Source organism: Talpa europaea (genome assembly GCF_964194135.1).
Source record: "Talpa europaea genome assembly, chromosome: 7".
NCBI classification, from domain to species: Eukaryota; Metazoa; Chordata; class Mammalia; order Eulipotyphla; family Talpidae; genus Talpa; species Talpa europaea.
The window spans coordinates 132,012,337-132,035,603 of NC_140074.1; the positions used below are offsets into that span (position 1 = coordinate 132,012,337).

The 23,267-nt window shown below is 56.3% G+C and overlaps 1 protein-coding gene across 1 annotated transcript; it reads left to right on the forward strand.

Moving 5' to 3' along the window:
* Nucleotides 1–7,006: 7,006 nt before the first annotated feature.
* Nucleotides 7,007–22,924, forward strand: DNAI2 (dynein axonemal intermediate chain 2; the record flags this gene model as incomplete). Its single annotated transcript, XM_084238050.1, has 12 exons — nt 7,007–7,189; nt 8,569–8,730; nt 9,695–9,816; nt 11,983–12,125; nt 13,485–13,598; nt 15,401–15,540; nt 16,052–16,174; nt 18,200–18,423; nt 20,196–20,331; nt 21,193–21,339; nt 22,359–22,586; nt 22,844–22,924. 12 exons carry the CDS (start codon nt 7,007–7,009, stop codon nt 22,922–22,924), a joined length of 1,803 nt encoding a protein of 600 aa, XP_084094176.1.
* Between the last annotated feature and the right edge of the window lie 343 nt (nt 22,925–23,267).

Here is a 23,267-nt window from a genome sequence, read left to right on the forward strand (position 1 = left end):
CTGGGGTGCAGGCCAGAGATGCGGTAGGTGAAAGGAGACAGAGTAGGGAACAGAACAGGTGGATCTACTGAAATACACTGCTGAGGGGAGCAGCAGGAGAAATAGGTGAGGTCTGCTGCACCATGTGGGTAGCTCCCTGGCTGGGGATCGAATTTGTGCTGCAGACAACTTCATAGTGAGTGTTGCATCTTAACAAACCCCTTGTGCTACCAGGGAGGCCCAGCAATTACTATTTAAAAAAGAAAAAAGAAAGAAACTAACAAGTGTTGTGAGGACATAGAGAAAGGGAACCGGTGTGCACATGGGGAGAACGTGCCTGGACAGGCTGCATTGGGAAATGTATGGCTTTCTTTGTAAATTACTAATTCTATGACGTAAATAGAATCTGTTACCATCTGGCCCATATGATACATTATCTCATGACTCCACTTCCCAAAAGAACGGAAAACTGGATCTTGAAGAGATGTCTGTACCCTTGTGTCCGCAGCATTATTCACAAAAGTAAAATATGGAAATATGGAGGCAACCCAGGCACCCCTCAGTGGGTGAACCAGTAAACAAAAGAATGGCTTGTCCATACCACGGAACATTGCTCAGTCTAGAGCAGAAGGCAGTTCTGTGATATCCTATAAACTGGGCGAGCCTGGAAGGCATTTTGCTAAGTGCAATGAGTCAATCACAGAAGGACGAAAACTGCATTAACCCCTCCCCCCTGACCCCCCACCCCATCCCCAGTGTGCGCAGCACAGGGACTAGCTGGAATCACAGATTCAGAAGGTAGGACTCTGGTTGCCAGGAGCTGGCGGAGGGGAGTGAGGCCTCAGTGCTGATGGGTGTAGAGTTTCAGTCTTGCAAGGCCAAACCGGCTCCAGAGATGGGGGGGGGCCATGGCCCCGCACTATGAATGTGTTCATTCCACTGGACGGTGCACTCAACGATGCTGGAGTGGTCGATGTTCTGTTCTGTCTATCTCACCGCAATAAAAAGAAAAATGGGGGAGGGGTAAGTGGGGGACAACATGGCAGGGAACTGTGGAACTGGGAGAGGTTGGGAGGACCCAAGGCCTCAGATTCTCAGTTGCCCAACTCTGCCGCCATTGGGTGGAGATCTGAGAGATAGAGCAAATTGTTTTCAGTTGGACCCTTGTGCTATTCCTAATTATATGACCTCATGCTGGCTTCCCAAGGCGGCTGGGAAGAGCCTGCCAAGGGGTGAGATGTGTTGCCACTGAACATAGCTGCCTGGGGGTTGGCAGCTTCTGAATGGGGGGGCGGGGCGGGGAGGCTGTGATGAGTCATTGCAATAACGTGGGAAAGGTGACGGAGATTTCCAAGGGTGGTGACTTCTCTTTCTCCCCACTTCCCCGCCCAGAGGGTGTGCAGAGGGCCTCAGCTTCCCAGAGCTGGGGGTGGAGGGAGAACAGATCTTTGGTCCTTCGGTCCCAGTTCGCAGCAGCGGGGCTCTGTGGCTTCTCGGCCCTGGTTCTGATTGGCCTCACAAAGCCTGTCCAACGGGCTTGCAGCTGCCCCTCCAGCCCCCATACACCCCGCAGCACCCACCCCAAGGGAATCCTTGCTCTCAGCAGACCTGAGTGAAGGGTGGGGGAGTCGGAGCCAGCAGTCACTTCGCGGCTGGTCTGTGGGGAGCAGCTGGGAAAGCGACCCTCTTTGGAAATGTTGCACCTGCCCACTTCAGCTAGCTGCTTGCTGGTGAGGACACATTTATGGGGAGCTGGGCAGCTGGAGGGGGTGGGGAACATTTGCTTTCTTCCTGTAGTTTCCCTGCTCCAAACCCCACAGGAAGCTGTCCAGGCACCTCAGCCAGCCTCTCAGACCCCCCACAAACTGGCCCTGGCTGACCTTAGCAAATTCCATTCTTTTTTCCCCTGCAGGGATGTGACTCCAACCACCATGAGGCACCCCCACCCCCACAGTGCTTCTTCCAGGACAGCTGCCCCTCCAGGGTTCACACCATGCTCTCCCCCCCAGTCTGGAACCACTGCCCCCTTCCCTCTGCAACTCAAAACCATTTTTTCAATGCCCAGCTCCAAACCCACATTCTTGGATGACATATTTCTGGTCCTCCTCAGCCCAGATCTCCTGCCCCATCTCTGACCAGGGCTGGCATGGCCCAGCCGGGTTCCATGACGTCAGCCCCCAATCCCCGCCCCCCCCCCCCCCGTGGTTTACATCCGCTCACTTCATTGCCTGCAGCCCACCAGACGTTTCATCTTGTTTATCCTTCCATTCATTTATTCCTTCAGTGACTCATCCAAGCTGACGATGTGCCAACCCCCAAGCTGAGCCATGGGGACCCCGGCCGCGGCCCTCCAGGAGTGGCCACTTGGGTGGGGCAGAGGGGAGGCTGGAAGTCAATATTCTCATTTAACAGACAAGGAAGATGTCGGAAAACGAACGGCCAGATCACCGGCGACTGAACAGCAGAGCGCGCCACCCCCAGCCGGGGTGCAGGACCCCCAGCCGGGGTGCAGGAAACCCCAGCCAGGGTGCAGGACCCCCCAGCCAGGGTGCAGGAAACCCCAGCCAGGGAGCAGGAAACCCCAGCCCGGGCGCAGGACCCCCCAGCCAGGGCGCAGGAAACCCCAGCCGGGGTGCAGGACCCCCAGCCGGGGTGCAGGACCCCCAGCCGGGGTGCAGGAAACCCCAGCCAGAGTGCAGGACCCCCCAGCCAGGGTGCAGGAAACCCCAGCCAGGGAGCAGGAAACCCCAGTCCAGGCGCAGGACCCCCCAGCCCGGGGCGCAGGACCCCCAGGCGCAGACCTCAGGGCGCACTCGCCAGGATCTTGCCCCAGACATATTTGTGGACGTGGATAAGCGCCCTGGCGCAGATCCTCAAACGTTCGTCATCAGCGCTGTGGGACCCGCTTGTGGGTTAATTTCCTCCTGACCCCAGAGACGTCTCCAGACGAGGGGGGAGGCCTGGAGGCGCTTCCGACTCGGGGCAGGAGGTCACGCGCTCCGGGCTGCGCTGCCCCGCGTCGGGCCGGCCAGGGTTGCTAGGCGACGGGTAAACTGCTCCCAGCCGTTTGCGCGCCACGAAGGCCACTCCCGGCCGGCCGCTTCTCCGGCGACCCGGCGGCAGGAGGAGCCGACCGAGGTTAAGGGCGGGCGCCCGGGGACGGCCGCGGCTGAAGAGGAGCGTGGAGAGAGAAGGGGCGAGCCCCCGAGGGTAATAATCACCCGCAAGAAACTCCCCGTGGGGGCGTCCTCCGGGATAGTTCTGCAGGATAGTGGGTACCAGGCCAGGCGCCCAGTGTCCACCAAGGTCTTCACTCCCAGCCCCCCCAGGCGCAGGACCCCCAAGTTCCAAACACCTTGCCTCCTGCACCTCCTACTCCTGTCAGACCCGGAGCACCTGTGTCCTGGAGGGAGATTGGGGACCGGGAGGGGGGCGGCTTCTAAAGAGAGCTGAAAGGGTGGAAGCAAGCCCTGCAGGTGAGCCCTGGGAGATGGCAGGAGTCACATTGGCACCCCCATGCCACCAAGGGAGTAGAGGCTCCTTGGCCGTGCCAGGCGCTGAGGATGGGGCGGGGGGCAAGGGATACAAAGACCCGGTCTTCCTGCCAAGAGATGGCTTTGTGGTGGGGTGAGCAGGTAAACTCTGACCTGGGTCACCCTCCAGTTCTGGGGACTCCTCTTGCCCCCCACCCTTCCTGAGCTCACCCCAGACTGACCAGCATGCTTGCCGTTGTCCTGGTGGAAGCAGCAGGGCAGGGGAGTGTTCTAGGGGTATCTGCCTCTCTGGCAGGCAGTAAGGTCCCCAGATTCCAGAGGCTGCCCAGGTCCCTCAGAAAGAGGGAAGGCAGCCCTCCCGGTCCTCTGCGCTGCAGGCGCCACCCGGAGCCCTCAGTCCCTGGTGCAAAGACCTGCTGGCCCAGGGACCTCAGGGAGGGCGGCCGGTTCCGATCTGCTTTCCCTACTGGGCAGGTCGGCTGCAGGGCGTGGCCTCCCCTGGGCTCCCCCAGGGCGCTAGTCTTGCTCCCAGCGTGGAGGGTGCTCTTGAGCCACCAAGTTTCTTTCCAGGAATTGCTTTGCTAGTTGTCATTGCTCAGCAGTTTTCCAGGTGGTGAAGGTTGTGATCTGAGGGCCGGGGCTGCGGGAGCTGGAAATCAAGTTGGGACCAGCAGGTGTCCAGCTCTGCGTGTTCCTGTGTCTGAGACTCCCCACAGGTTCTGCCTCTGGGCCTCTGGTTCCCGCGGGTGGATGATCGGCCCCAGGCCCCAGAGGGCACTTATGCTGGCCCTGCACCCTCTGCAGCCCGCTTTGCAGACTGCCCGGCAGCCTGTGCCTTTGCCCTCCACCCCCAGGCCAGAGAGAGACCTGCTGAGCCCCCTCCACTCTAACCTCCCTGCTCATCTCCCGCCTGCCGGCCTTCAAGAAAGCGCCCGCCCTGGGCCGTGAATGAGCTGACTTCCCGGCACGCAGCCAGCCTCTAAATGTCCCTCTGTCCGCCTCCAGATAAAAACAATGCCTCTGTTCTTGCTCCTTGGCCTTGGGAAGCTCTAAGAAGGAAAGCAAAGTTGTTAAAAATATGATCTGGGCTAAAGATGTTATTTTTGTCTTCCTGGAGTTTCCTCAAGCTCTTAGCCTCCCTGTGTGTGCTCAAAGCTGCCGCACACAGCCATCATCTTTTCATGGAGGGGGGCAGACAGCCGATAATTGCGGAGCCAGGCAGGCCTGTGGGAGCTCCCAAGTGCAGGCCTGTTACACTTGAACCATGTGCCGCATGGGGAGACTCAGTTGAAGGTGCTCTTGTCACAGCCCCTGTCCTTGTCTGAGGAGCCAAAATGTGTCCAGGAGTAGGTGGGGTGATGCTCGTCAATGTATGTGGATGCAAAGGGACCTAGGAGTCACCCAAGACTCCCCAACCCTTGCCCCTATTCTCCTCTCCCCCTTCCCCAGGGCCTCCAGGGCCAAAGCCACCCTTGGCACATGCTTTGAAGCTGTCACCCTGCACTTGACCGTCCATCTTAGGTCAGCAGCCATAGCCCACTGGTCTGATTTCTTGCAACCCTGGAGATGGCGTGGGGCGACACCCTGGATGCTTGCCGGTCCCGATATTCATCTGATGATTGTGAGAAGTCCTAGATTGCTGGGGCCCACCCCAGACATCCAGATCAGCATTTGCAGCAGGGGGCTCTGGGACTCTCCATATTTTGAACGAACAGCTCAGATCTGAGAAATGCTGATTGAGAGATTAAGAGCCCTCACTTTAAACTGGTAATTCTCGAGCTTGATTGCGTGTGGGGATTACCGAGGGAGTTTTAAAAATTATTGGTGAGATTCTGCTTTAGTCAGTCTGTGTCAGCTGAGCGCTGTGCTTTTTATAAAGCCCTTGAGGTATTTCTACACTCATAGCCAAGGTTAAGAATCACTGCTTTAGAGCCAGGCGTGTCTGGGTCCTGGCTCTGCCTGCACGTAAGAACTGTTGATACCACGCAGGGGGCTAGCTACGATGAGCACAGGCCAATACCGTGCACCACGAGTGAGAAAAGAAAGAAACTTTATTGGGAAGCAGTTGACAAAGAGCAGGAAGGAAGCTGAAGTCTGCCTCCAAGGTTAAATAAGGGAATGAGCTTATAAAGGTTTTAGGAACCAGGATTGAGAACAAAGGAGTTAAATTTTATTAAGCGAAGTGCGGGCTGAGGCAAAGAAATGTGGACTGGGCTGAAGGTCATTGGCTAGTTTCAGGGCAGTTCATGCAGAGATAACTGGAGTTTTAAATTTCTGTGGTGCCCCTGACCTCTGGGTAGTCCCTCATTCATATTTACAGTTTCCCAGCTCCACTCGGCCTTGGGGCTCAGCTCAGGATCAGTCAGTACTGCTTTTTCAGGCTGGGTCATGTGTAGATAAACTGTGCCGGTGAATACGAAGATCAGTGGGGTTCTTTTGTCTTCTGTGCTCTAGGTTCTGCAAGCAGTTTAGCCATTTAACCTCAGTTACACTGTGACGTTGACTTTGACAAGGTACCTAATCTCTCTAGGCACCAGTTTCCTCATCTGTGGAATGAGAACTGTGACAAGTATTCTGGGGTTGACGTGGGTGTGCAGGGACAGTGCATGTGGCCTGCTCCTCACCATGCCCAGGATGCAGTAGGTCTCAGTATAGTCCGGATACAAGTTCTTTATCAGAAATATGATTTGCAAATATTTCCTCTAAGTCTACCTTTTCTTTCTATTTTCAATAGGTTCTTCTCCCTACTTTTTATAGCTCCGCTCTTACATTTATGCCTGTGATCCATGGCATGTTAATTTTGTGTATGGTGTGAGGTAGGGGTAATCCTGCCCTGGGGAAACTCTCATACAGTTTTTTCCCCAACCCCACACCCAGCCACTCATCAACAGCTTTTTTTTAGATCTCCTTACAGGTGCAGGAGCCTTGCAGATCCCGGGGAACTTTCTGGGTATAAGGGGGTGGATAGCAAATGGACAACTTTGCTTCAACTCTATCCTCTCATATTAGACAGACCCCATCAGATGACCAAACACTTAAGCCACGGAGAAGCATGCAGACCCCATAGAGTCTATTGATGTGACAGGGGTCAGAAGGACAGAGGACATGTGCTTAGCAAGAAATTCAGTCCAACACCATCACCACCAATGTTTCCTCCTGCCTCCCAATAAGCATATTAGCTCAGTAAAATCTCTATCATGGAAGGTAAGAGTTTTGGAGTCCAGCAGACCTGCTGGACCACTTATACGCTGCATGATTCTTAGCAAGGCATTCAAGGTAACTGGGTTTCAGTTTCCTACACAGCAAAACAGTGATTTTATTGCCCAATCAGAGGCAATTATAAGAACTAGATAATATAATGTTTAGTATGTAGTCATCTGTCATAAATGGTTTTATGAAGAGGCAGATGTAGCTTCTGGACAAAGCCCCCAGGTTTGTTCCCCAGTTGGGAACCTGGAGCTGCCTGGACGAGGCTGTTGGGGCTGGGGTCCCTCACCGCATACCCCTCCATGTGCTCTGCAGCAGCCGGTGCCATGGAGATTGTGTATGTGTACCTCAAGAAGCGCAGCGAGTTTGGGAAGCAATGCAACTTCTCAGATCGCCAGGCGGAGCTGAACATCGACATCCCACCCAACCCCGAGCTGGCCGAGCAGTACATAGAGAGGAACCCGGTGGACACGGGCGTGCAGTGCTCCGTCAGCATGTCAGAACACGAGGTGTGACCCTTACGGCCCGGCCCTGAAGTGTGGTCTGGGCTACGGGTAGGGGGGAGTGACCAGGGCAGTAAGTGGGACTGGGTGATTCCATCTACCTGGAGGCCAGTTGGAGTGGACAATTGTGGGTGCTGGAGGTGTGAGGACAGAATCACCCCAAGACCCACCTTGATGCCCAGATTCAGGAGACCCAGAATATTCTGGGCCAGGTGAATGTAACTCAAGACGTTCCTCTCCCAGGGCCTGTGGGCTCACCACAAACATTCTCACTGTGTCGTTTGGTACAAGCATTTGGTACAGCTGAGAGAAGTTTTTTGGGGGGAGCAGACATTTGTATCCACAGGCAACTTCCCAGCTTGTGAAAAGGAAATGGTCCTATAGAAAGTTCTGGTCAGAGGGACCCCCAAGATAAGAGAACCAAGACTCATGGGGCTGTTGAGACTCCCAGAGACCTCCCTGTCTGAACCAGCATCAGATTCAGTCCTGATTATGACAAGGACTGTGGAGAGAAAATTAGACTGAAGGAGACAAACCATCTTATTATGAAATTTTCATTTATCATGAAAATCAGTCTTGATTTAGCAAAAACACTTTCAGCAATCAGGCTGGTGTGGGTGGTTCCGGGGACTCTCAGGTCAAAGGAATTGAGTTTCTTGCTTTCCCAGGGCGAGCTGCTGTCGAGGGGATCAGGGCAATTTTGCCTGTGGCCAGCTAGACAAGATGGCCGCCACGAAGGTCACGCCAGGTTAGGATCTCCTGACAGCAGCTTCACGCTGTGAAGACTTGTACCCTTGGAGGAGATGGCTTACGAGAGGGAAAGAGAGGGGAGAAACTGCTTAGTAAGCCTGGGCTCACCATCTGGGATGTGATGGAAAAGTTCTGGAACTGGGTAATGGTGATATTTGCACGACGTTGTGGCTGCCCATAGTGCCATACGATTGTACATTTTAAAATGATAAAAGTGGTAAGTTTTATGTAACATTTATTTTGCCACAACTTTTAAAAATAGGAAAAAAAGGAAAGCAGGCAAAGGTGAAGGGGTGAAATAACATCAATGCCATTCTCTCTGCGGGCAAAGCTAATCCAACTCTCGATGGTTTCTATGCCTTGATCCCCGGTCCGTTCAGACTCAGGTAAAACCAGCACTGGGTTTGTCACAGATACTGGTGTCAGCTGCAAAGCCATTAGCTCCGCAGGCGATGCTTTAGTGACTGCCTGTGATCACCTGAACACCAGAAAATCCCTTGCTGGAGCCTTTGGCTGAAGGCACCTCATCGGTCATCCCTGAGCACTCGGGGTTCAGGGACTGGGAGCCCCGGGATTCTGCAGAAGTGATGAATGCTAACACCAAGTGGCGTCTTCTCATGAGGCTCTCTGTTTAGGCCAACACAGAGCGGTTTGAGATGGAGACGCGGGGAGTCAACCACATTGAGGGGGGCTGGCCCAAAGACGTGAACCCCCTGGAGCTGGAGCAGACAATCCGCTTCCGGAAAAAGATAGAGAAGGACGAGAACTACATCAACGCCATCATGCAGCTGGGTTCGGTGAGGCTTCCCGCAGCTCCCGCGGGGGCACCCCAGCCGCCACTCCGGTTCCCCAGCTGGATGCCAAGCCCAGCTATGCTGCGCTCCCGTGGCCACTCGGTGCCATAAGGAAGCTCCTTTTGGAGCAGGCAGACAGGAACACCGCAGCAGGCCAAAGGGGAGCGTGAATGGCGCAAGGGCTGAATAGGCTTTATAGGAGGAGTCTGAGGGGAGGAAGCCCTTGGGACAGAGGACCCCAAAGAACCCCACCCAGCAGCAACTTCCAAATGGAATCAGTCTTTCATTTGACACATTTGGACTGGTCTAGTCTCTGCTGGATGTGACAGAGATTGCAGAAATGAAATCCACATATGTCCTGCTTCCAAAGAGTTTATAATCCCCTGACGTGCAAAGACAAAAGCAGAGATATCAACACATAACTTAGAAAGAGATGATGGAAGAGAAGGGATTCCATGCCCTTTTGCTTATAAGAAGGGAGAATTCAGTTCCTATTGAAAGGATCAGGGAAGGCTTCCTGGAAGAGGTAGCCCTTGACCTTGGGCTTTTCCTTGTTGAACATTTGGAATAACAGGGAGGCTATTCTGGGTGGCAGAACCAGAAAGTGGGTGCTGTGTATGGCGTGATCATACTTCTGTTTCTCACCTTTCTGTCATCATAAATCTTCTTCTCAATTAGCCTTTTTTAGATATTTTTTCCCCAATCATGCCTCCATGAAATATTAATGCCCTAGGCATACTGGTATGTGCTGCACATGTGCTTTGTACATAGAAAGTAACATCCTTTTACCCCCAGGGACCAATTTTCACACCTCTTGGGTACGATGTTACTCCCATTGAAAATGCATGGGCTGGAAGGGTGGGAGAAGACCACTAGGTCTTTCTTGTCCCCCTCAGACTCCACCTCAGCCCTAGTCATGATGAATGGACCCCTCTTTACTGCTAGAACCCCTGTGTGTCCTCCTCAGATCATGGAGCACTGCATCAAGCAGAACAACGCTATTGACATCTACCAGGAGTATTTCGATGACCAAGATGAGGTGGAGGTAATGGAAGAGGCCCCTTCAGCTAAAACCATCAACGTTTTCAGGTACCTCTATAGCAAGGCAGGTGCCTGGCCGGTCTCTGTCGCCCCAGGGGCCAGCACTTGCAGAAGTGACTCCTTGCCCATCACTCTGAGCCCAGGTTGAAGTCTCTCTGTGCACGGGGCTTGATAAGGGGCAGAACAATAAAGTACCCAGCAGACAAGTGGGCTCTACACTGGGGGCAGGTCTGGGTGGTGGAAAGGAGGGACAGGTTCCAAGGAAAGGCTAAGCAAAATTGCAAAGCTGTGTCCAGGAGTGTCCATTCGCGCAGTGGAGAAAGGGCAAGGGACTTCTCTGAGGCCCTTCCAAAGGGCACTAATTCCACTCACAATGTCTCCACCCTCATGGCCTAATCATCTCCCAAGGGCCCCACCTCCTAATACTGTTACGTCAGAGGGCCTCCCCGGTGGCGCAGTGGTTGAGCGCTGGGTTGCAAAGCTGCCCGCAGCCTCTGCAGCGCCGGTTCAATCCCCAGCCGCCAGCGAGGGTCCCACATAGCATGCAGACCCCTCCTGCCGCCCGCTGCTCCCCTCAGCAGTGTACTTCATCAGTCTGCCTGTTCTGCTCTCCGCTCTGGTTCTGGTGAATTCTCTCACCCTCCCGAGCTTCTGACTGTACCCAGTGCTTGTATAAATAAATCTTTAAAAAAAAAATAATTACCAAAAAAAAAAAAAAACTTAAAAAAAAATACCATTACGTCAGAAATTAGGTTTCCACACATGACTCCAGGAGGACACAACATTCAGCCTGCCGATATCCAGTGTCCATCGTTTACTGCAGGGTTTACTCTTTGTGTTGTAGATTTCACGGGGTTGGACAAATGTATTGTACGGAACAGTTTCCCGGCCCTACACCCCTCCCTGTGCGCCACCTCTTTATCCCTGGCTCGCCCTGAGCCCTTGGCAGTGACTGGCCTTGTTGCTGTGGCTGTGGATTTGCCTTTCCCAGATGGCAAGTGGGTGGACTCGTACAGCCTATTCAAATTGGCTTCTTTCACTTAGCAGCGTGCATTAAGTTTCCACCGCGTCTTTCTGGGACTTGACAGCTCATTTCTTTGTAATGCTGAAAAACATCCCATTGCATGTTTGCATTTTATTCTCCATTCACCCAGGGAAGGGTATCTTGATTGGCTCTGAGCTTGGGTAATTATGGATAAAGCTGCTGTAGACATTTGTGTGCGGACATTTTGTGAGGAAAAACCTTTTCAGCTCAATTGGGTGAATGCCAAGGAGCCTGATTGCTGGTTTCATCCTTCCTCTTTTATTAATATTAATGAGAAATCAAGCCTTGGGCTCAAAACTCTCAGCAAGTGAGACTATCAGACTGGAATTTAATATTTCGTTGTTACTGTTTTAATTTTCATTTTTATTTTCTTTTTTTTTTTTTTTAATAGAGGCATGTTTTATTTATTTATTATTTATTTGTTTGTTTGTTTTTTGTTTATACATGCACTGGGTACAGTCAGAAGTGCGGGAGGGTGAGAGCATTCACCAGAGCCAAAGCGGGGAGCAGAGCAGGCAGAAGGACCGAAGGACACTGCTGAGGGGAGCAGCGGGCGGCAGGAGAGGTCTGCGCGCCATGTGGGACCCTCCTCCGGTGGCCGGGGAGCAGCCGGGGATCGAACCGGCGCCACAGAGGCTGCAGGCAGCTTCGCAACCCAGCGCTCAACCACTGCGCCACTGGGGAGGCCCCATTTTTATTTTCTATTTGTGGCTGGTGAGATTGGTGTTCCGACTAAGGGAGTCCTGTAAACTTTGCTGTTTAGGTGAATTTCTCTAAGTGAATGATATTCCTTAAATACACTTAAATTATTTTAAGAGAAATTTAGGAAATAAGACATTTGGGGGGCCTCCCTGATGGTGTAGGGATTAAGTCTCAATGCTATCACAAATGCCTGAGTTCGATCCCCAGCCAGGGAGGTGACCCACATGACACAGGAGATCTCCCCTGTCTCCCCACTGCTCCCCCCAGCAGTGTATTTCACTACTGAAATACATTCAATAATTCCACCTGTTCTGCTCCCCACTCTGTCTCTGGTGAAACCTCTCACCCCCCTACCCCTGCACCTCTGGCTTACACCCCAGTTCTCTTATGCATAAATTAAATAAAATAAATCTTTAAAAGAAAGACATTTGGGGAGCCTTGCACTTCAGTTGTGCTGCTCCCTAAAGGGATCCCCAGGAAATCAAGCGGACGGCCACACACCTCTCCTGGCACCCTGATGGCAACCGAAAGTTGGCAGTGGCCTATTCTTGCTTGAAGTTTCAACGGGCACCTGAAGGCATGAGCTACGAATCCTACATCTGGGACCTGGGTGAGAAAAGCTGGGGGTCCCGGGGGTGGTGAGGGAGCCTGAGGAAGGGGACTGAGAGCTGTTCCCTGGAGGGAGGGACCAGGGACCCAGAAGGAAGCCACTGTCTCCTCTTCCCGGGTGCAGTGCAGGAAGCTCGCTTCATTTCCAGAGCGCCTCCGCCTGGCCTCCTAAGGGTCCCCAGCCACCTAAGAAGGGACTCAAGGGGGCGGGACTGGACTCACTTTTGTCCTGCTTTCCTGATGCTGGTTCTGAATCTGTGGCCAGCAGGGGGCAGTGCGTCCACTTGGGAGCACAGCCTTTTTTTTTTTTTTTTTTTTTAAGATTTATTTATTTAGGCATACCAGAGCTGGGGTACAGGCCAGAGATGGGGTGGTGCTGAGAGGATTCACCAGAGACAGGGTGGGGAACAGAACACACAGGCTGACTTACATAGGCCAGACCCTGCTCTCAACAATTTGCATATATAAGCTCATTTGATAACACGGGAACAGGCTTCTTCCCACCCCATCCCTTACACCCCTAGACCCTCCCTCCCTCCCTCCTCTCTCCTCTCTCCTAACCTCAGCAGCCTCACTAGTGTCCACTAGCTTTTCTGAATATTCCCTGGAACGCCCCACCGTGCTGTGAATGGCGGCACTACCACAGGCTCCCTGACGGCCCAGCAGTTTTCATCAGGAGGCCAGACCGTATGGCTTGATCCACAGGCCACTGTTGACACGAGGCTCCCTCTGACAGCCCGGCAGGTGGCTGGCACATGTGGCTTCATGCTCCCGCACGTCCCTTCCCTGTGGCCGCTGTGACAACAAGCGTCAGCCGTTACTAGTCGGTGTTGGTGCCGAACCCACAGCACAGCTCATTCCAGCCTGAGCGGCTCAGCAGGTCCCTACGGTCACTCCTGGGCATGGGCTCCCCCATGGTCCAAGCACAGAAGGGGAAAGTGCCCTGGAGGAGTCGGGGAGAGCTGACTCTGTGTCAGGGCCTCATTTCATACCAGATCCGGGGAGTGCACTGCAAATGCAATCACCCCCTCCCTGCCCCGGTTCCCCCAAATAAAACCACTAGAAGAGTCTCTAGGACCAAGAGGGCCAGATCCCAGCTGCCGGGCGCCAGAGGGGCAGCCTGGAAAAGACAGGAGGGGTCCCAAACACAGCCCCCCCTTCTGCCACTCCCCACCTGTAGAGGAGGTTAAGCTGCGTGACCCTGGCCTTCCCTTCCAGGGACGGGGAGATGGTGGGTGGCTGGGTGGGTGGGTGGATGGGTGGATGGATGGATGGACGGATAATGGTGATGGGTGGATGGATGACAAATGATCGATGGGGTAGGTAGAAATCTTTATATCGTTTTTTTCCTGCTTTCCAGAAAACCCCAATAAGCCTGAAACTGTCCTGAAGCCGTCTTCTCCTCTGGTCACCTTGGAGTACAACCCTAAGGACTCCCACGTGCTCCTGGGAGGCTGCTACAACGGGCAGATCGGTAAGGAGAGACCTGGATGCTCAGCCAGGGGCGCACCAGTTCCTGTGATCCCCCAGGGGACTCCGAGGCAGCTCCCACTGCTGTCCGGTCAGGGCCCACCTGCCAGGTCCAGGCTTACCGTCAAGGGCGGGCACCCGGGAACTCCGTGAAAAGACTTTTTTGCTGGGCAAGCTCCAGGTCAGTAGGTAGAGACAACCTAGCAAGTGGGACTCCAGGCCCCCTGCCCAGGTCAAGTTGCGACAGTTCTTTGACATGAGACTTGGAAAGAGCTCCAGGCCCCTCCTCTGGCTGCTAGTGGTTTTCACCAGGAACGTGATGGGTTTTCAAGGCTACCAGGGAACTGGGGAGTGTGGGCTTGTAAGTAGGGCCAGTTCAAATGCAACAGAACTCCCCGCACTGACCAAGACTCGGCTGCTTTTCTCGAATAACCACTCTCCTGGTTGCTGTAAGCCTTTGGCTAATTTCCAGGTGTGAAAAAGTAGACTCTGACAATCTCCTTCAGAGGCCCCTACTCGGCCACTTTTGCTGGCGCAGACCCAAAAACCTGATTTTGAGATCTCTAGTGTGTTTGGAAAGAAAATGCCCAGGGGCACCTGGCCGCCCCCCGCCGCCCCACCCCCACCGTGTCCATGGACCCTCACCCTCCTCTCTCACCCCCAGGTCGGATTTGACCTTGGACATGCAAAGGACTCTGGCCCTCCTACCTTCCCACGCTCTTACTCCCTGTCCTTCCGGAGAGGAGCCACATGGCTGAGAAACTTCTCAGAAACTCCCTGTGGTCAGCCTGCTCTGGTTTCCCTTCTAGATTTACTATCTCCCTTGGGGTAACTGCCAGGTTATGGAACAGACGTGGGTTCCCACAAACCTCCCTGCCCAGTGCTCTGGGTGCCAGGGCCTAAAGGGCTAAAGCAGAGCCACTTTGCCACGGTTTATTCCGGATCCCGGGGCCTGCGGCCGCTCATTACTCAGGCACCCCCTCCAGGGGACTTTCATGTCAGGCTGGGCGCTGCCTGCAGGGGGGCCCCCCTCGGGGAGCACTGCTGTGTCCAAGCAGAGTGAGCTGAGCTGAGAAAACCCATGTCTGGACCAGGCTGCAGACTGAGATCCTTAAATCAAGATTTTTGAGTACTTTTGTTGCTTTACAGATCAGCTTTTCTAGAAATAGGCCCCAGTGGGTCCTTGCTGTCACTCACAGGGAATTGAAAAAAAAACATTCTATCTGAAGAAGAGCAGATAAGCTCTGAGTCTTCACTGTTAAAGCAGAAGAGGCAAAGCACTGATAATAGGTTGGAGCAAAGGGTAAAACTTCCTCTGTGACTTTCCCATCAGAGGCAGGTGAAAGAGGGCGAGTTATCAGCAGGAGAGATTTGCCTAAGTGCTCTTACTTCTGGGAGCATTTTCACCTGCTTCTGCCTGTGATGGAGGCTTCTCTCGGCCTGGCTCACAATGTTGGGCTCATCATCACCCTTAGTTCCCCCTCACTGCCTCCAGGAAGCCTTCCCGGACCACCCCCAGGGCCTCAACCACCGTAGCAGCCACAGCACTGCGCACCAGCAAGTGCCCTGCCTGTGCCACCGCAGCGGCTCCCCCAGGGCTGGCGGGTGGGCAGGGCACAGGAATTAGTGACGTGTGCTCTCTGGGCATCTTCCCGCTGGCCCTGGGGCTGATAGGAAACTTGGGCTGGTTTGAACCTAGCTCCGACGCTAAAAAACCACATCCCTGCCTATCGGAGAGGAGCAGCACCCTCTCCTCAGGGGGATGCCTGTGCCCCCTTCGGCTCCTCCTTATTTTCATCCCACCAGCCTGTTGGGACACCAGGAAAGGCAGCCTGGTGGCCGAGCTGTCCACCATTGAGTTCAGCCACCGCGACCCGGTGTACGGCACCATCTGGCTGCAGTCCAAGACCGGCACCGAGTGCTTCTCCGCGTCCACAGACGGGCAGGTACTCAGCAGCCGGCGCTCGAGGGGCATGGTGGGGGCACAGCGAATAGTTCCTACCCAGGGCACCGGGCAGAGGGGCAACGCGGAGGCCCACAAGCTTCCTAGGCCCCTCCTGGCGGGCGCCCACCCACAGCGTTTCTTGAGTCTGCCGTCAGGGCGTCTCCGCACACGGAAGCAACGGTCTCTCCTGATCTCTTGGCAGACCTGCACATTGATCTCGACGTTTCCATTAGCAAGTCCGGGAGACAGTTGGCATTGCATAAAGGGCGCCCTGTTACGGGCTGCGTCGTGCAGGCATGCCACAATTTCTTTAAATGGATTTTTTCTCATTTGTTGTTATAAAAAATGTGACGAAGTGCCTATTTGTAAATAGATTACGGGGTACATATGACGGCCCCTTCACACCCCCATTTCAGGCCCAGGGCTTCTGGCCCACTAAGGTGAAGGGGCTGGGGAAGAGAAGGCCAGGCGAACCCCGGGGCCTCAGTCCTTAGTCACCCCTCCTCCTGCAGGTCATGTGGTGGGACATCCGAAAGCTGAGCGAGCCCACCGAGGTGGTGATTCTGGACATCACCAGGAAGGAGCAGTTGGAAAATGCCCTGGGGGCCATCTCTCTGGAGTTCGAGTCTACTTTGGTGAGTGCCAGTCTCCTGTCTTCCCTGACTTTCATTGCCGGCCGGCAGGAGCCAAGGTCAGGCTGGGGCTAGTGTGCTGGGGCTGCCCGCTGCCCCCTGCTTACAAGACACGGGAGGGCCATGCCCGCCACGGGCAGCTCCGATGCGCGCAGGCTTTCCAGCAGTGTCCCGGCAGGGGGCAGCAGAGCCTTTGAGGAAGGAAGCCCGGCTCCTTCCCAAGGTTGCCACCAGGCTGGTGGCTGGGTTAAGGGAAAGCAAGCTCCCCCCCAGGGCAGGAATCCCAGGAGAGCCCCTCCATAGGAGAGCCCCTTGATAGGAGAGGTCTGCCCGACCCAGCGTCGGGGACGCCAGGCTCCGCCCAGAGCGGCACCTTGGAAAAGCAGAGCACAGGGATAATCATGGCGCAGCAGCCAAGAAGGAACAGTGAAGGCATGTGACTATCAAAGTGGAGCCATAGTGTGAATGTGTCAGAGGAGGGAAGGTTCTAGAAGCAGCAAATGAAGACTTCCTCCAAAGCAAAAGAAAAAACAACACAAAACCAAAAATAGTTCCTAGGAGGCTCCTGGCCTGGGGTGGTGCCTCAGTTAGCTCTCAGCCCCCCTGCTCCCCGCTTGGGACGTGGCTGGTCTGCCTCTGGGCCTGTGACACTCCTAGGCCCCTGGGAGGTGGGGGTGCTCTGGCCTCACCCCTGCCCCGGGGAGCCCTCAGCCTTGGGCGACAGCTGCTGGGATGAGGTAGAAGACAATCTCACTGATTTCCAACCCTGGGCATAGAGGTCGAGGTGGAGAGGACTCAGAAAAAATGTTCTGTCCTAGAATCAGGGGTCCCTGCCACCACCCCACCGCCATGCCTGGCAGCCATGCCCACGGGAGGCCGCTCCTGCCTACCTTACCGGCTGAGCTTGTGCGATGGCCCAACACTACCCAGTGAAGTAACATTACTGCTCCGACACCCGCTTGCCAAAGCATGCCTCCGTGAGGCTAAGTCACATGTTCTAGAACACACCACTGAGGGGCGGCTCTGACTCCAAGGCCAGACCTCCACCCCGACATGCCAAGCCTGAGACCAGAGGCGTGAGGGGCGGTTCCCCAGTCTGGGGTGCTGGCCTCCAGGACGAGCTGGCAGGACCCCTCGTGACTTACTGACTTACTTCCCTGGGACTCTTGAGCTGGCCCTGCAGGGTGGATCTATCGCCCAGGGGTGGATCTATCACCAGGGGGATGTGGGTGCCCCGCCCCCCCCCCAAGCAGCACCCCTATTCTTCTTATTGGGGCCTGAGGACACAGCATCCTGTAGGCTGGGGCTGCCACATAGGGCGTCTAGTCTGGCCTGAAGGGTGAGGTGTGCAGCAGTGAGTGAGGCAGACTTGGGGTGATGGGGGAGGCTGTGGGCAGAGGGCTGGGGCCAGCCTGAGGCAGGAGGCAATTCTGTTCTGCGATCTACAATTGCACTGTGGGTGCCATGGGGAGCACAGTTCAAAGTTAGACCAGATTCTTCCCTTGAGGACCTCCCAGGCTGGTGGGGGTGCAATCACATCACCAGCGGTCCGTGGGTTCCTGCGTGCTGGGTAGTGACCTGCTCTGTATCCTCGGGGACGGCGGGGCAGGGACGTCCCCCAGATAGTGCTCTACTGTGCCACCCCAGGCTCTGCCCAGGCTTCTGAGTGACCTGGGGCACCCAGTGTCTCTTCTCAGGGCTTATTGACTTTATCTGTAAACAGACATTCCCAGATTTTGTGGCAAAACGCCTACTGGGTGCAATGTGCTGCATGCAGTTGGCAGTGATGGGACACGGGCACCCCTGAGGGTGGGCTCCTCGGCCAGGTTCCAAAGAAGGGTGGGCTCTGAAGGGGCTGTAAGGGTGAGGGCCACTTCTAGGTGGGCACAGCCTGAGAGAGGCTCACACCCAAGGCCCTCCCAGCACCTTTGGAAGCCCCTCCCCCACAAGCGGCCACTCGCGCGGCCAGCCAAGCCCTGAGCTGCCGTGTCCTGGAGTCTTCCTCCTTCCTGCTCACCCCCTCTGCAGCCAACCAAGTTCATGGTGGGCACCGAGCAGGGTATCGTGGTCTCCTGCAACCGCAAGGCCAAGACGCAGGCGGAGAAGATCGTGTGCACCTTCTCGGGACACCACGGCCCCATCTACGCCCTCCAGAGGAACCCCTTCTACCCCAAGAACTTCCTGACCGTCGGCGACTGGACCGCCCGCATTTGGTCAGAGGACAGCCGGGAGTCGTCCATCATGTGGACCAAGTACGGGGCAAATGAGGGTGGGGGCACCCTGAGCCTCCGTGTGTCTGTCCCTAAAATGGAGGAGACGCCCCCCACAAACCCCGCGTGTGAGCTGGGCACTGGCATGACCCAGCCATGCCAAGAACACACTCGGTGTGCCCAGCTTAGTGGCCAGCCCCACAGCCTGGGGGCGTTCATTCCCCTCCCCATGTAGGTGACAACGCTGGGCTCGCCCCCTCCTTGCTATGTGAGGGAGCAGAGCAATGGGGAGCCAACTCTCGCAGCTGGGAGGAGCCCAGAATCTGGGCTGTGGGTCCTGCCTGAGGACACCCCCATGACCACCAGGCAGGCGGAGCAGCTCGGGGGCTGTGAGCAGCTGTGAGCGCCGGAGTGCGGTCAGAGAAGCCGGTGTGCCGTCTGTCCAGACGCTGATGGACAGGCAGGCTGCCTGCAGCTTGGCTGAGGGGTGGGGGGTGGGTGGCAAGGGGGGGGGGCCCTTCAAGATCCTGATTTCAGTTCTTCCGGATAATACCCAGAGGTGGGATCGCTGAACCACGTGGGGCTTCTGTTTTTAATTTTTCAGTAACCTCCATACTGTTCTCCATAGTGGCTGCCTCAGTTTACCATCTCACTGGCAGAACACGAGGGTTCCTTTCTAGGGGCCCTCACCCACACTCCTTTTCCCTTATCACTTGTCTATTTATTTATTTATTTATTTATACAAGCACTGGGCACAGTCAGAAGCGCGGGAGGGTGAGAGAATTCACCAGAGCCAGAGCGGGGAGCAGAGCAGGCAGAAGGACCGAAGTTCACTGCTGAGGGGAGCAGCGGGCGGCAGGAGAGGTCTGCGCACCATGTGGGACCCTCGCCCGGCGGCCAGGAATTGAACTGGCGCTGCAGAGGCTGTGGGCAGCTTCTTCTTTTTTTTTTTTAATTTGTGAAGGCCTTGTAAGCAGATGCAAGGCGGCCGCGAGAGCTCAGTGTGGTTTTGATTTGCGTTTCCCTGATGACGAGCAACGCTGGGCATCTGCCCTGCCTCTGTTGGCCATTTCTGTGTCTTCTTTGAAGAAATGTCTGTTGGGCCCTTGGCCCATTTTTAAATGCTTTTTTCTCTGTTGGGTGGTATCCATTCCTTGTACGTCCTCGACATTAACCCCTTACGTGACGGGCAGTCTGCAGACTTGCGCCGGCCCCCTGGGCTGTGCCTGCCTTGCCTCGGCTGCTCCCGCGCTGGGAGGGCGCTTGTGGTCTCTTGTCCTCTCACGCGTTGATTCTTGCCTTCGCTGCCTGTGCTTTTGGCGTGAAATCCAGATGTTCACTGCCAAGACTCAGGCGCGGAGTTTCCCCTGTGTTTCCTCCTAGGACTTTGACACATTCCGCTCATGCTTTCAAGTCTTCAGCCCATTTGGTTTTGGTTTTTGTGTATGGTGTAAGATGCAGTCCAGCTTCATTCTTTCCTGTGGAAATCCTTGAGAATGTAAACTCAATCATGCAGGCAGCGCAGCGCTAATCTCAACACGCCCTTCCTGGCTCCTCTCAGGGAGTCCCATGGCTGGGGGGCTGGGCCCAGGTCCCCCAGCCCGTGCCTGTTCCCTGGAGTTGGCTGTGGGGAAGCACTGGTGGTCAGTCCATGGGGGAAAAGCCCAGGTCCCTTCAGGGGCCTCCTGTCAGCAGCGGGAGGCGAGGCTGGCACAGCTGGACGGCAGGCACAGGAAGACCATCCCCCCGCAATGGATGTGGCCTAGCAGCCTCCCCACCACAGTGGCCCTGACCCGTGGACCAACTCCACACAGGTACCACATGGCGTACCTCACCGATGCCGCCTGGAGCCCCGTGAGGCCGGCTGTTTTCTTCACGACCAAGATGGACGGGACCCTGGACATCTGGGACTATGTGTTCAAACAGTGTGACCCGGCCCTCAGCCTGAAGGTCATGTCCTCCACACATCCTCTCCTTGCTTCTAGGCCCACAGGCCCTGGTAGCCAAGTGGACTCACCTGGGGGATAGTAAATACAAAAACAAAACCCAGGTGCCTCACCCATTCCACCCCCCACCCCCCCACCCCCGGCCTCCCAGGCCTGATATGCTGATAGCACATCAGCGTATCAGCGTAGCCAGGCCGAGCCTACTGGCTGGAGTTTGGGAAACTGCAGGTGCATGAGGCTGGACTCAAGGGGTGGGTGCAGCAGGGTGGAGTGGGGTGGGGTAAAGCTGGGGGTCTAGGGTCTCGAGGGCCAGTCTCAGAATCAGAGCTTCATCCTGGGGGTCAGGGGGAGTCACAGGACACCTGGACAGAGCCACCTGGGGAAGCCTCACCAGGCCAGGGACTCTGTAAGGGCAGGACCAGGACACAGTGCAGGTTCTCTGATCCCATGCAGACTGGGTAAAGGAGGAGTCAGAGTCCTCAGTGGGTTTTTGCAGGTCTTTTATTGGGGTTCACCAGGCATATGGCAGGCAGGAGTGCTGGGGGGCCGGGAGGCTGGCAGGCCTCCCAGCCCCCAGCAAGTCATCACTCTATCTGGGCTCTCTGGCGTTCTCTGCTTCTGCTTCGGGCTTCTTCTCTTTCGGCTTCTACTGGCGTCCCCGTGACACCACCCTTAAAAGCACAGTCCTAGCACAGGTGTACCCACTTCAGGTGCCCGCCATCAGGCATGCATTCAGGATCACAGGGTTCCCTCATCTATCCTGATGGCGGGAGGGCAGAAAAGCCTGATTTTTTACCTTACCCTACAGACTCACACACACTTTGCTCCTCTCTCCTGCTCACTGAGTCTGCCCGGCCTCCTGCAGGTGTGTGACGAGGCCCTCTTCTGCCTCCGGGTGCAGGACAATGGGTGTCTCATCGCCTGTGGCTCCCAGCTGGGGACGACCACGCTGCTGGAGGTCTCAAGCGGGCTCTCCACGCTGCAGAGGAACGAGAAGAACACGGCTTCTTCCGTGAGTGCTGCCGGGCAGCGCCCAGCTCCCAGCCCCTGGTTTAGCAGAAGGCCCGTGGAGAAGACATGGAGGGGACTGGCCAGGGGAGAGTCATGGGGGGCTGAGAGCTGTCAGTACAGCCCCCAGGGGTGGGGAACGCTGTGGCCCCGAGATCACTGGATACCGAGACACGGGGAGGCCCTGGCTCCACCTGTGATTGTGGCCCCGCCTCATAGCTGGTTGGGCCTCCGCTGGGCCCCGGGCCTCCCCGGCTCGACTCCAGGGCTCTCTCAGGCGGCTGCCTGCCTTCTTGGAGCCCCTGAGAGGCTTTTCATACCTGAGGGTCTCTTCAGAGGTTCTGCTCCTGGTAAAAGAAGGCATGATGGCGTCCAGACCCGGCTTTGCTAGGCTTGTGCTCAGACACTGAATGGGAAGCTTCTGGGCTGGCTCCCCCAAGGGCTTTTGAGGGGGGGTCTACTGTGGCAGAGCAGAGGGGAGCAGACTCCCAGGTGGACCACGCTGGGCAGGTTCCTGCTGCCACGTCTGCTGCGGGTCTCGTGAGCATCTCAAGTCTCCACGGGGCGGGGGGGGGGGGGGAAGGCAGGGGGTGGGGGGTGCATAGTTGCTGATGAGGCTCTGGTCACTCTGGGTCAAGTTCTTTCATCATCTGTGCATGTGGGGGGCCCCTGACTGTCCCCCTCTTCCAGGAAATAGTGGAACAATTGCTCGTTGGGGTGTAGGTTTCCAGGCAGGGCGCCTTGGGAGGGTCTGAGAGGCAGGCTGCTTAAACAAGGGGTTAGCAGTCACCTGCCACCCTGTCAGCTCAGAATTTAATCACCTGGCTTTCTCAGAAGGGGGTCACTTGGGGTCCCTGCTCCCACCTCCACACCCTTCCCTGAGCCCCAGTATAGACCCTGCAGGTGTAGACCTCTGCGGTGCAGCTTTCAGTAGAGCCAGCAAAGCTCAGGAGAAGACCCCCCCCTCCAACCCTGTGGCTGCTCACCCCCTCCCCACGGGCTCCCTGTCTCTGTGCACCCCAGATGTTCGAGCGTGAGACCCGGCGGGAGAAGATCCTGGAGGCGAGACACCGAGAGATGCGGCTGAAGGAGAAGGAGAAGGACAAGGCCGAGGGCCGGGAGGACGTGGCGCGGGAGGACGAGTCCCCTCTGAACATGGAGGAGCTGGTCGCCAAGGCCGAGGAGGAGTTCTTCGAAGTCATCTTCGCCGAGCTGAAGAGGAAGGAGACCGAGGCCTTGAAGAATAAGATCGTAGGGACCTTGAGCTGGCAGGGACGGGGGGCTGGGGGGAGCCACGGCCTGCTGGCTGACCCACCCCGGGGCCTGAGTGAGCAGCCTCACCAGCTGGGCCTAACCTGTCGGTCTGGGGCCCACCGCCCTGGGCACTCACAGGGCCCTGGTGGCGCGGGGCTGCCGCCTCGGTCTGCTGGGCGCCAGCCAACGCAGACCTCGGCATTAATACTGGGTGCGGGGGAGGCCTGCCCCCCACCATTGTCTTTTCTCGGCAGTTGCAGCAGCATCTGGACACAGAAGAAGTGGAGGAAGATGATGAAGGGAACACGGACAGTCGAGAGGAAACATCCGCCTAGAAGGCCCGCCTAGGAGGCGCCCGCCCCACCGGCCCTCCCGCCCCACCTCTGGTGCGAATCAGGTTGTCCAAGAGTGGGAAGCACTGGGGAGCAAAGGGGCCTGCCCCTGCCCCCACCCCACACAAATCGCTAGCCCCTTGGCGGGAGGGCAGGCACCCCGCTCACACCCGAGGGGGGCCCTGGTCTCACACACCCAGAACATGTCCCGGTGACCCCACCTCAGGGCCCCCAGGGCCTGCCAGCCTGACCCTGCGTGTCCCCTCAGGTCTGGCTTCTCCACACCTTCCCGACAGTCATTCACCTTGACAAGCCTCAGGAAGACCCAGGGGTGCAGGAAAGGGGC